Source organism: Neovison vison, chromosome X (genome assembly GCF_020171115.1).
Source record: "Neovison vison isolate M4711 chromosome X, ASM_NN_V1, whole genome shotgun sequence".
NCBI classification, from domain to species: domain Eukaryota; kingdom Metazoa; phylum Chordata; class Mammalia; order Carnivora; family Mustelidae; genus Neogale; species Neogale vison.
In genome coordinates, this window is record NC_058105.1 from 33,409,879 (window position 1) to 33,424,051 (window position 14,173).

The window sequence follows — 14,173 nt, forward strand, 5'->3', positions numbered from 1 at the left end:
AAAATGGGCTACTTTGGCATGAAGACTATTTTGAATTATAAAAGCAATCAAAACCCAGCAGATTCAGGAAAAGCTCCTTGCAACCCCCTCAAACTACCTAAATTTTCATTGAAAAGGAGAGCCTGAACCAGGAAGAGAACTATTAAAAGAGAGTTCTCTTTACCTAAGACACTTATTTGCATAAGAGAGTACCCTTTGTTTTCCAAACATCTTCAGTCACTTTCCTACTAAAGTCTTCTTCCTCTTTGTATCTCCAGACTCTTAACCCTCATCTCAGCTCCAGATGTCATATAAATCTCATATTATATGAGAACTTCATGTTTGTATTCATTCCCTGTACATACAAAACAAAATTTGATTTTCTCCTGTTAATCTCTCTCAAGTCAATTTATTATTTTTTTAAAATATTTTATTTATTTATTTGACAGACAGAGATCACAAGTAGGCAGAGAGGCACGCAGAGAGAGAGGGGGGAAGCAGGCTCCCCGCTGAGCAAGGAGCCCGATTTGGGACTCAATTCCAGGACCCTGGGATCATGACCTAAGCCAAAGGCAGCGGCTTAACCCACTGAGCCACTCAGGCATCCTGAAGGTTAATATTTCTAACATGATTATTAATTATATTGTTAGAATATTTTAAAAACACTTTCTTTAAAGTACTCTTTTTCTGTGTATTAGGTAGCCAAATACATTTCCAGATATTTAGTGGTATGAGTATACAATCATATAAAGAGTGGATTAATTAACTTTCAAAGAAAATTAAAAAAAAATTTTCCAGTAATCTCTGAACTTTTTATTGACGCTTGTGTTCACATTTTTCAAAATTGCTCCATGAGTACTTTCCTAGAAAGTAAATAATCTGTTATTTCCTGCTATGTTGCGATGCTGGGTTACAAACCAGGTTAATAAGAGATAGCAAATAGAATAGAAATAATTGAGAAAAACATTTAGTACCCTATAATTTGTTTGTTTTTCTACCAGTTTCTTACTTTCTTCTAACATCCTATTGAGGGCATTAATGCCGTGGAAATTTATACTCTAAAATATAAGAAAGAGGGGCTCCTGGGTGGCTCAGTCCTTAAGTGTCTGCCTTTGGCTCAGGTCATGATCCCTGGGTCTTAGGATGGAGCTCCGCATCGGGCTCCCTGCTTGGCAGGAAGCCTGCTTCTCCCTCTCCCACTCCCTCAGCTTGTGTTCCCTCTCTCGCTGTGTGGCTTTCTGTCAAATAAATAAATAAACTCTTAAAAAAAAAATACAAGAAAGAGACACCTGGGTAGCTCAGCCAGTTAAGCAACTGCCTTTGACTCAGGTCATGCATGATCCAGATCCGGGATCCAGTCCCAAATCTGACTCCCTGCTCAGCAGGAAACGTGCTTCTCCCTCTGCCTGCTGCTCACTCCTGCTTGTGCTCTTTCTCTCTTTCTCTGATAAATAAATAAATAAAATTGGGGCGCCTGGGTGGCTCAGTGGGTTAAGCCTCTGCCTTCCGCTCAGGTCATGATCTCAGGGTCCTGGCTGGGATGGAGCCCCACATCAGGCTCTCTGCTCAGCAGGGAGACTGCTTCCCCCTCTCTCTCTGCCTGCCATTCTGCCTACTTGTGATCTCTGTCGGTCAAATAAATAAATAAAATATTTAAATAAATAAAATCTTTTTAAAAATAAAAATAATGAATTAATAAAATAATGTACAAAAGAAAGGAAATAATTTATATAAAAGTGTTGTAAGTATATAAAAGTAAAATTTACAAAGGTACAGAACTCAACCTTTGCATCTATGCTAATTTTCTCACACAATTAACGTGAATATAACATATACGGAAATTTGCAAAGGAAATTGGGAAGGGGGATTTTACCCAAATTCGGCTTGACACTTTCAAACATCAGTTGCACTTTTTGGAACTGCCTTTGAGAATGTTGCATATCACTCTCTTGAACTCAAAATATGAAGCATGGCAGGAAGGTCTTTGAGGCTAATTACAAAGCAAGGTATTCATTCATTCATTTATTTAACATTTACTGACTACTATTGTGTCCCTGTACTTGATTAGATTCTATAATGCAAAGATTACTGAGATACAGTAGGGAAGGAGACAGGTACAAATATAAAAATAACAGTGAATTGTGAAAAACTATAGAACAGCCTAATAAACAATGAGCTGTGTAGTCACAGAGGATAGAATAATTCTCTCTTATGATATGAAAGTATAAAGAAACAGTTAGAAACACATATGCATGTAACAACAGAGTCCCCAAATATGTGAAACAAAACCTGACAAAACTGAAGTGAGAAATAGACTATTCAACAATAATACTTGGAGACCAATACCACACTTTCAATTATCAATATAAAGTGCACTTTAAATGAATGAATTGTATAGTATGTGAATTATATCTTCACATATCTGTTTTGTTTTATTTTTTTAACATATAGAAGGACTTTGGTAATGAAGACTTCATAGGGCAAATGGACATCTAAAAAAACACAGTTTTTCTGATTGCCTAAAGGAATATTATCACACACATTTTTTAAAAAAATATTTTATTTATTTATTTGACAGACAGAGATCACAAGTAGGTAGAGAGGCAGGCAGAGGGAGAGGGGGAAGCAGGCACCCCGCTGAGCAGAGAGCCTGATGCAGGGCTCGATCCCAGGACCCTGAACCAGGGTTGGATCATGACCTGAACCAAAGGCAGAGGCTTAACCTACTGAGCCACCCAGGTGCCCCATCACACACATTTTAACAATGACAAAGTTAGTATATATTTATATGAGAGAAGTGTATTACATTTTTAAAAACCATCCTTTCCACCACCCGATGATACCAAATATTTTTAGCATTTGCTAACATTTAACATTCTTTTTTTTCCAATGGTCATATTATATTTTTGTTTTAAAATATATAATGCTGGGGTGCCGGGGTGGCTCCGTAAGTTAAGCATCTGTCTTCAATTCATGTCATGATCTCAGGGTTCTGGGGTTGAACTAGGCATCAGACTCTATGCTCAGTGGGGAACCTCCTTCTTCCTCTCCTTCTGCCCCTCCCCCTACTTCTGATCCCGCTTTCTCTGTCAAATAAATAAATAAAGGGGTGCCAGGGTCCCAGGGTCAGGCTTGAGTCCCGTGTTGGGCTTCCTTCTTGCTGGGGAGCCTGCTTCTCCCTCTCCCTCTGCTGGTCCCCCTACTTGTGCTTTCTCTCTCACTCTCAAATAAAGTCCTTTAAAACATAAATTAATTTAAAAAATAAAGTAATGTTTTAAAGTAGCATTAAATATATAATTCCTGAGACCATGACCTGAGGGAAAGGCAGAGGCTCAACCCACTGAGCCACTCAGGCGCCCCACATCCTTTCTAAATCTAAACATCTTGATAATTTCTAAGCTATTAAATATTCTTTTAAAGCTGTATAGTATTTCATTGTATATCATAACTTATTTTGTAATTCCTTTTTTATGGGTCATTGAGGTTCATTCCAAATTTATTTTACACGAGATATAATGCTGTGATGAATACAGGTATGGCAAAAAATTTTTGGACTTCTAAAAATTGGGACAACTAGCTCAAAAGATATACAATATTGTCCAGGTCTTTGGAATACTTTCACCAAGATATATTTAGAGTAAGAATAAAAAAAATAGATTTTATTTATTTTAGAGAGAGTACAAGAGTGAACATGAGTAGGGGAAGGGGCAGAGGGAGAAGGAGAGAGAATCTGAAGCAGGCACCCCTCTTCCCTCCAAGCTAAGCAAGAGCATGGGCTAAACATGGGTCTCACTCTCACAATCCTGAGATCATGACCTAAGCTGAAATCGAGTCACCCACTTAACTGACTGAGCCACGCAGGCATTCCAAGAGTAAGAATTTTACAACAAATTCCTGTCAACAAGACAGACAAAGCTGAAATAATATTTGCAAGATAATATTTTATTTTGGGGGCACCTGGCTCACTCATTCTCAGGGCTGTGAGTTCGAGCCTCACATTAGGTGTGGGGTCTACTTAAAAAACAAAGGAAAAAATCATTTAATTTTTAATTGCTATTGAGGCTGATTTTTTAGTTCATGTCTACTGGTTATTTGCTACTTCTCCTTTGCGAAGTACACTTCGTGTGACGTGCTTGTTTTTCAATGAGGATATTTATAACATTTGACTGAGGAGCTCTCTAAATGTTATGGATATTGACATTTGGTCTATCATGTTACTAGAGTCCTTTTATATTCATTTAATTGCCTCTAAAACGCTGGAAACTAATATATTACGTTTGCTATTCTTTGTCCACTTCCTTTAGTATCCCCATCTTACATAAACACCAGTTATCTGTAAAGTAGTGAAAAGATGAATAATCTGTGATTTTTCTGATACACATTAGAAATTATTTGAGTTTGAACTGATCTTTATTCTTATTAAATAGACTTTATATAATACCCAAATTGAATATCACAACTATTCTCCTACCAGATCCTCAGATCTTTATCAATTTCACCTTGTTTACCTTCTAGTTTTATAAAAAGATTATATTTATTTGACAGAGAGAAAGAGAGATCACAAGTAGGCAGAGAGGCAGGCAGAGAGAGAGGGGGAAACAGGTTCCCTGCTGAGCAGAGAGCTCAATGCGGGGCTCGATCCCAGGACCCTGAGATCATGACCTGAGCGGAAGGCAGAGGCTTAAACCACTGAGTCTCCCAGGCGCCCCTCTTTTTTTTTTTTAAGATTTTATTTACTTCGTAGAGCACAAGTTGGGGGAGTAGCAGGCAAAAGGAGAGGGAGAAGCAGGCTCCCCACAGAGCAGGGGAAGCCCCATGTGGGACTCAATCCCAGAGCATGACCTGAACTAAAAACAGTTGCTTAACCAAATGAGCCACCTAGGTGCCTTCTTTACCTTCTAAAAAGGCAACATTACTGTGTTTATATGTTTTCAGGGAAATATACTCATCAATTTAAATGTGTGATGCTTTTCTTTGTCGGTAGAATAATTGTTTGAAGATTTACATAATGGCATATTCTTTATACGAAAAAATAATAATATTTTAGAGATCACCTTCTATTTCATTTTTTTAATAAGAGAGAAGTTGTAAAAACATTAATTGACTTAGAAATGTAAATGATCTACCTAGTAAAAACATTTAACATAAAATTTACCATCTTGATCATTTTTAAGTACACAGTTCAGTAGTGGCAAATATATTCACATTGCTGTGCAAAAATCCTCCATATTTGTGAGTTTTTCATCTTGGAAATCTGAAACACTATGCATATTTAAAGACTCCTCTTTAGGGTTGCCTGGGTGGCTCAGTGGGTTAAAGCTTCTGCCTTTGGCTCAGGTCATGATCCCGGGCTCCTGGGATCCAGCCCTGCATCAGGCTCCTTGCTCAGCAGGAAGCCTGCTTCTCCATCTCCCACTCCCCCTGCTTGTGTTCCCTCTCTTACTGTCTCTCTCCCTGTCACATAAATAAAATCTTTCCAAAAAAGTTAAATAAAATCTTTTAAAAAAGGTACAGCATAGAAAATATAGTTAATAATACTGTATTAATGTTGTATAGTGACAGTGACTATATTTATGGTAAGCACTGAGTAATGTATGAGCAGGGAGAACGATGTGGGGCTCGATCCCGGGACCCTGGGATTATGACCTGAGCCGAAGGCAGACACTTAACTGACCAAGCCATATAAGCCATATAATGAATATGTTGTACACCTGAGACTAATATAACATCATATGTCAATTATACTTCAATAAAAAATTGAAATACTCATGTACACATACATAGACAAATACACAGATATTTCAGGAACTTTAAAGAAACCTTTGTTTTGTTTTTGGTTTTTTTGGTTGCATGGTAGGGAAACTGTAAACAAGTACAACATTTGTTAACCGGCAAATGCTTAAAGAAATATATGATACAGGGGCGCCTGGGTGGCTCAGTGGGTTAAGCCTCTGCCTTCGGCTCAGGTCATGATCTCAGGGTCCTGGGATGGAGCCCTGCATCGGGCTTTCTGCTCAGCGGGCAGTCTGCTTCTCTCTCTCTCTTTCTCTGCCTGCTTCTCTGCCTTCTTGTGATCTCTGTCTGTCAATAAAGGCAGACCCTTAACTGACTAAGCCACCCAGGCGCCCCATTGTGGGTTTGTTTTTCTTTTTGTTTTGTTTTTGTTTTTTAAGATTTATTTATTTATTTGAAAGAGAGTGAGCACTCATTCACAGAAGGGGAGGGAGGGACAGAGGGAAAGAATCTTAAGCAGACTCCCTACTGGGTGGGGAGCCCAAGGCCAGGCTGGCTCCCAGGACCCTGAGATCATGACCTCAGCCAATTCACGAGACCCACGCTCAACCACCAAGCCACCCAGGCACCCCCACAGCCTTACTTTTACGATGAAGGCAGGTACAAAGCATTTGCTAGAAGTCATGTAGACTTTTTAAAAAGTATGTGGACTCTGGTTTCTGAGTAAGGGATCTACGAGTTCTCTTTTCTATTAAAACCCTTATGGGGCACCTGGGTGGTTCAGCAGTTAAAGCCTCTGCCTTTGGCTCAGGTCATGATCCCAGGATTCTGGGATCAAGCCCCACATCGGGCTCTCTGCTCTGTGGGGATTCTGCTTCCTCCTCTCTCTCTGCCTGCCTCTCTGCCTACCTGTGATCTCTGTCTGATGAATAAATAAATAAAATCCTAAAAAACAAAACAAAACAAAAAACTTATATTCACTATTTGTAGGATACTTGTGTGGGGTTGGAGGGGTGGAATAGGGCATCCAGAACCCCCAGACACCTGGATCACCTGGTGTGGGGGAGGAAGCTGTTCCTCACCCTACCCTACATGTACATTTTTTGGGAGCAGGATGGCTTTCTGCAAATATGCCCCCCATTGTGTGAGGCAGAATGTGGGCTCCCCCCATGATTGGCTGTGTAAGTGGCTTGGGGTGACTTCCTTGGTGTCAGCCAGGGTTTGCCCAAGCCTGGGTGTCCCAGTGTGAAAAAAGGAGGCCTGTGCTTTCAATCATTAGGCTCCAGATGCTGCAAAAAGACACTGAGGACACGCTGGCACTGCTCAAGAGGCGCAGCCTGTGGTGCCCCCACGTCTTGGCCTCCCCAGAGCATCCTCTCTCAGGACCTGGCTGCGGGCTCTCAGAACTTGGACAAAGGCAGGCAGGGTCATGTGACGCGCAGGGTGCTGGTTGTGCAGCGGCTACCCGCAGCTCTCCTCTGGGGGCCTCTGGAGTTCCCCACTCTCCAGCAGGCGCACTGCAGGTGCCACGTGTGCTGCAATGCCACCTTGCCCCCGGTGGCAGGGTCAGCCGCCCTCATAGAATGCCCACATCACCATCTTCACCTCCTTCTCCGAGGCTTTTGAAGCTTCTGTGTGACTCCTTTGGAGCTGGCGCCGCTATGGGCGATTGACTGGGCCACCTGGGGAATGAACAAGGCGCCCGTGACTGTGGCCAGTCCAGGCAGATCCCCGGCCACCCCTGCTGCAACAACAGCACTGGTTCCACCAGGCACCGCAGTGTGGCCGAGAACTCCTCCAGTGGCCGCGGACCCCCAGCAGGGCCAGCGCCAGCACATCGTGTCTCTCTAGAAGTTCCAACTCCCAGTCATGCCCATGGGGAAGAGTGAGCAGCTCCAGGTCAGAGGTGACCCTTGTGGTCCCTCCTAGAGGGACTGTAGTCTGGCAGCCCACCAATAATAGGTAGAGGGTGTTCCTCCCAGAATGGAGTTCCAGGCACAGGTCATTGGGTTCTGGGGGCCAATTTTGGGGGCCCAGCAGGCAAGAGGAAGTTGTTAGGGGGTCAGAAAGAGACCTCAGCCTGTGGTCTTGCAGAATTTCTCTTCTCTTCGTCCTCTTCCTCATTGACTTCCCACCATGGGGCCTCTGTTTCTTGGCCGCTATGGCTGAGCAGTGTTCCTTGGGCACCAGGCACTGGAGACACCAGGTCACAGTATGATTGGGGGCATCTACATCACCACACTGCACCACTGAGTATGTTCGAAGTGGCTTGGTGAGTGTCTTGGCATGAAGCTGCCCATCGGAGGCCCTGTGGCTGTCAGCAGTGGACCCCTTAAGAGGGAGGGCACACATGGGCACAGCTAAGACTCCTGGTCCAGAGTGGTCTTTTCTTGATGGCCCCATGTGCTCCAAACATCTGGGCTGACTGCCACTCCACTTTCTAGGCCTGGGCAGCTCTATCTGAGCTGGGTTGTCTGGGAGGGTGTCCTCACTAAAACTGCATCAAATAGGTCCTGGCTGTATCACAGGCCTGGAAAGCCCCAGCCCCTATGGCCTGGGACTGTGGATGCTGACTGGTCACATGGGTGAGATCCACGGAGGGCAAACTTGGGAAACACTCATCCTCCAACTGAAAGAGGACTGTGGGCTGGCCTGGTTGGGGATGCAGGGCCACACAGAGTATCTCAAAGGATAAGGCTGAGCCCTGCCAGCAGCCGGAGATCACTGGGTGGCCCCCATGGAACCAGGGACAAGAACCAAGAAGTCCCCATGTTGCTGAAAGGAGGACCCCAGCCTTCTGATGGGACAGGGGGCCATGGGACTGGGGTTGGCCGGCAATTCCTCTCCATCCTGTGGCACCTGCATGGAGGGACCAGGATTTAACTGTACTTTCGACAGTCCTCAGGCTTCCACGTCTGTGCTGGGACTCGAGGAACTGCCAAGAGGCTGCTCTCCCTACTTCCCCCAGGCTCCATGCTAAATGCATAGTCTGCTTGAGATTCTCTCCTTCTTCCTCTGCCCCTCCCCACCCTCTCTCAAATAAATAAATAAAATCTTTTTAAAATAATAGTTTAATAACTGGGTGGTGACAGATGGTAACTATACTTATCATGGCATGCATATCATAATGTGCGTAATTGTCAAATCACTGTGTTGTACTTCTGAAACTAATATTATATGTTACGTATACTTCAACTAAAAGTACAAAAAAACTCTTTAAGTTTAATCTTTATTCTTTATTTATCTTTTAAAAGTTTAATTGTTAGAAAATGACACTTTCTAGGGAGTTATTTATTAGTTGTTTTTCTTTATTTAAAAATTCATTAAAATCGGGACACCTGGATGGTTCAGTTTGTTAAGCGGCTGCTTTCTGCTCAGGTTGTGATCCTAGGGTCCTGGGATCGAGTCCCACATCTGGCTCCTGGCTCAGCGGAGAGCTTGCTTCTCCCTCTCACTCCTCCAGTTGCTCTCCCTGCTTTGTACTCTCCCTCTCTGTTACATGAATAAATAAAACCTTAAAAATTTTTTCTTAAAAAAATTCATTAAAATCTTGAAGACAATTTAATTAGATTACCATTATTTCTTTTTCTTTTTCTTTTTTTAAGATTTTATTTATTTACTTGACAGACAAAGATCACAAGTAGGCAGAGAGGCAGGCAGGGGTTGGAGGAGAGAAGCAGGCTCCCTGCTGAGCAGAGAGCCCCACACGGACTGATCCCAGGACTCTGGGATCATGACCTGAGCCAAAGGCAGAGGCTTTATTTAAGCCACTGAGCCGCCCAGACGCCCCTAGGTTACCATTATTTCAAATATATGTGTTACTTTTGTTACCTTCAATCTTATGTTAGAAAAAATAATTTATTTACAGGAGCCTGGGTGGCTCAGTTGTTAAATGTCTGCCTTCAGCTCAGGTCATGATCCAGGGGTCCTGGGATCAAGCCCCGCATCCTGCTCCCTGCTCTGCGGGGAGTCTGCTTCTCCCTCTCCCACTCCTTCTGCTTGTGTTCCCTCTCTCACTGCCCCTCTCTCTGTCAAAGAAATAAATTTAAAAGTAAAAAGAAGGGGCGCCTGAGTGGCTCAGTGGGTTAAGCCGCTGCCTTAACCCACTGGCTCAGGTCATGATCTCAGGGTCCTGGGATCGAGTCCCACATCGGGCTCTCTTCTCGGCGGGGAGCCTGCTTCCCTCTCTCTCTCTCTGCCTGCCTCTCCATCTACTTGTGATTTCTCTCTGTCAAATGAATAAATAAAATCTTTAAAAAAAATGTAAAAAGAAGGAAAAATAATTTATTCAACTTATTCCTTTTGACATTATTCATTTTTATGAATGTAAATGAGTGTTTACTTTTAGACCCTGGAATTCAAGAGAAATAAAGCATCGACTTGTCTTTAGATGACATAATGGCTTTTATAGAGACACTAACAAATGTATCCCGTGGTATTAACTAGATATCATAACTGCAGAGTATGAAGCTCTCTTTTCCTTTAAAAAAAAAAACATTTTATTTATTTATTTTTATGAGAGAGAGCACCCTTACGATGGGGGGTTGAGAGGTGGAGGGAGAAGCAGACTCTCCCCTGAGCCGGGAGCCAGAATCTGGACTGGATCCCATGACCCCAGGATCATGACCTGAGCTGAAGGCAGATACTTAATAGATGCCCTGAAGAGTATGATGCTTTCTTTTCTTTTTTAAAGACTTATTTATTTATTTGAGCGAGAGAGAGAGAGAGAGAGGAGAGAGAGAGTGAGCACAGGCACGCATACATGCACACGTATGTGGTGGGGGGGCAGAGGGAACAGCAGAGAATCTTAAGCAGACTGCTCTGACCTTGGAGCCTGACTCCGGGCTGGATCTCATTATCCTGAGATCAGGACCTTGTCCAAAATCAAGAGTCCGACGCTTAACCCACTGCATCACCCAGGTGTCCCAAGAATATGAAACTTTCTTAGCATGTGACTTAAAAAATCCCCTTTTGCTAGTGTAACTATACTAATGTTGATTTCCCTCCTTGAGTCACATATACAGAAATTACACCAGGTAGGTTGTAGCACAAAGGAAACTTTACTTGCAGCAAATAAGGAGATCAGAGGGAACGACTTTCAAACCTGTCACTTCCTAAGCAAGGGTGGATAGGTTCTTTTTGTTTAGGGTTAGGATGAAATTTTTTTAAGATTTTGTTTCTTTGAGACAAAGAGAGAGAGAAAAAATGAGCAGGAGGAAGAGGCAGAGACAGAGGGAGAAGGTGACTACTAATGGAAGAGGGAACCGGACGTAGGGCTCAATCCCAGGATCCTGAGATCATGACCTGAGCCAAAGGCAGATGCTTAACTGACTGAGCCACCCCAGGTGCCCCAGAATGAATATTTTTAAAAAGGGATCCTTGGGGGGCACCTGGCTAGCTCAGTTGGTAGAGCATGCAACTCTTTTTTTTTTTTTTTAATATTTTATTTATTCATTTGACACAGAGAGAGCGAGATGACAAGTAGGCAGAGAGGCGGGGGGTGGGTGGGAAGCAGGCTTCCTGCTGAGCAGAGAGTCCAGTGCGGGCCTTGATCCCAGGACCCTGAGATCATGACCTGAGCAGAAGGCAGAGGCTTAACCCACTGAGCCACCCAGGTGCCCGAGCATGCAACTCTTGATCTTGGGGTCCTAAGTTCAAGCCCCACATTGGGTATAGAGATTATCTGACAAAAAGGGACCCTCATCATTACAGGTAAGGTAGGTATAAGGTCATGCATGTACCTTAAGGAAACATGGCTACGCATACATTGTATGTTATGTAAATGAAGCTTGTGCTCCTCCTTGGGTGGAGATTTTAGTATTATAATGATGTAAAGGTAATTGTCAGTCATTCTGGATGTCACTCCATGGTCCACCTGTACAGGTGCAAGTCATGGTGGTTGGGGGTTTTATGTTCCTACTGGACCGGACAGGGTAGAGTTCTTGTCAGGGCAGTTGCTGTGTTTGAGGTGGGGTTTCAATTTTCATTTGTCTGAGTTAAGAGATAAGCTGCCAGAAAGAACTTAAGGAAAAAATGTGGGACAAATGTCAGTGAATCTAAGCAGGTAGGCAGTAAAGTTTAGGTCTTGGGATCTAGCTGGTGACACTGGGAACATGGAATAGCAATTGTGCCTCAAATGTTGCTTCTGATAACCATCACATTTGCCATCTAAGTGTTTTTTTGTTTTTTTTTTTTTAAACAGTGTTTCGTGCTTATAAAAGAAGTGCCCTTTTGGTAGAAAAAAATTTATTTTCCTCAAAACGGAGGCATTGTGAATTTTATTAATTGCATTACAAAATAATGTAGTCATACACTACAAAATGAATGGAAGTTCAAGAAATTATGTCTTTTCTGTGTATTTGATAATACAAATCTAAATATTTTTTTTTCTGTCCTGAACTGTTTATTTTAACTTCTTTCCTTCTAGATCTCTCTTTTGTTCTATACTAAGCAGGCCCAGCTCAAAAATAGAAATAGTAATTCTTAAAAGGAACAGAATTTTACAATGGAACAAGAACCCTTAGTATGGTTCAGTCCAAACCTGTTATTTAGAGATAAAGACACCTAGCTCCAGTGAGGTTAGCTTTTTGTCTCACAACACATAGCTAGGAGTTGGCAGAGGAAAACAAGAGAATTAGTTTTCTGAGTCACGTTACATCGTCTACCAGGGAATCGATGGCAGAAGAAGGTGGCGGGGTATTATATTTTTATTTTTTAATTGTCAAGACACACCTAGACCATCTTAAAATTTAGAAATAGTGTTAAGAAGTTTAAATTGCAGATAATTCTGCTACCATTTTGAAGTACCTACCCTCAAATAAATGGGAGGTGAAAAGAAATGTATCCAAAAAATGAAATTGGGCAAACAATCAGCTAAGCTTGTTGTTTTTCTTATCCCTTGTATTTTATTCTGTGACATTGAAAATAGACTTCTCATAATTATATTTGCTAGATCAATTCACAAATTCCTGAAAAGGTTTTCCACAAGCAATATGCTTCCCATGTTCTCATCTGTTTAAAGCCCTTATTGTCTTTGCTTCTTTTCTCTTTCCACTACATTGGACACAGTGCCTCTCTTCCCCCACCCCAGTCTTTTTTTCTCATTAGGATTGCAGGTTCCTGAGTTCCATTATTTAAGCTCTGACAGAGAGAAGAGATGTATGTAATTGAGGTCCTTCCTAGAGTAGAGTCCATAGAAATATGCGAATATGCGTTTCCTTTTCTTTTCTTTTTTGGACTCTCATCTTTCCCATACAATGAATAGGAATAGTTTGTTGCAGACCCACCTTGTGCTCACACACTGTGATACACAGCTGGTGAATTGTTTAGGGCTCCGCATGTAGCCTGACCTGCACCAACAACTAGAGCTTCATAGCTTCTGTCAGAGCTGCATGCAGAAAATGCACAAAGCTGAGTTTGGAAAGTGAGAAAAAGGATAAAAATGTTAAAGTATGAAATATTCGAACTCTTTTCTGTCAATCCACTTTATATGTGGAAACCCTGACATTCTCTTTATCTACTTAAGGACAGCTTCCAGTGGAAAAATCAGGGTATTTTGTTGTCTTCCACTTGGAATAGAAAAATGAAACATCGCAATAAACCTGGTAGCAAAGATTTTTTTAAAAAATTATTTATTTATTTGACAGAGAGAGAGAGAGAGAACACAAGTAGGCAGAGAGAGAGAGGGGAAGGGAAGCAGGCTCCCTGCTGAGCAGAGAGCCCGATGTGGGCCTCAATCCTAGGACCCTGAGATCATGACCTGAGCTGAAGGCAGAGGCTTAACCCACTGAGCCACCCAGGTGCCCCAAGATTTTTATTTCTATTTGTTAACAATGCAGGTAAAGGGGCCCCTGGGTGGCTCAGTGGGTTAAGCCTCTGTCTTCAACTCAGGTCACGATCTCAGGGTCCTGGGATCTAGCCCTGCATGTGGCTTTCTGCTCAGCAGGGAGCCTGCTTCCCTCTCTTCTCTCTCTTCCTGCCTCTCTGCCTACTTGTGATCTCTGTCTGTCAAATAAATAAATAAATAATCTTTAAAAAGAAAACAACAATGCAGATGAACACACAAATTCATCTTCTAGATCTAGACTGTTGGGGAGTCATCGTTGTTCAAAATGGTAATCCAAAAATGTACCACATGTTCAAGCATGGAAAAAGCACTATTTTTATTAATATAATTCAACTGAATTTGGTTTTACTAATTCAACAAAGGAGAGCAATTTTCTTTCTTTTTTATTTTTAAATTTTATTTATTTATTTGACAGACAGAGATCACAAGTAAGCAGAGAAGCAGGCGGGGGGGGGGGTTGGGAAGCAGGAGAGAGAGAGAGAAGCAGGCTTCTGGCTGAGCAGGGAGCCCTATGCAGGACTTGATCCCAGGATCCTGGGATCATGACCAGAGCCCAGTGCAGAAGCTTTAACCCACTGAGTCACCCAGGTGCCCCAGGAGCAATGTTCTTTAGAA

General features: G+C 42.4%; 1 protein-coding gene and 1 pseudogene across 1 annotated transcript in view; both read right to left on the bottom strand.

Annotated features, from left to right (window-relative positions):
• The window catches only part of LUZP4 (leucine zipper protein 4), a 56,799-nt gene extending 50,402 nt beyond the window's left edge, over nucleotides 1-6,397 (bottom strand). Inside the window, 1 exon segment of the mRNA XM_044234699.1 lies at nucleotides 6,356-6,397. Coding sequence (XP_044090634.1) covers nucleotides 6,356-6,397 — 42 coding nt within the window.
• A 583-nt stretch (nucleotides 6,398-6,980) lies between these two features.
• On the bottom strand, nucleotides 6,981-8,577 carry LOC122896537 (annotated as a pseudogene).
• Nucleotides 8,578-14,173: the final 5,596 nt, after the last annotated feature.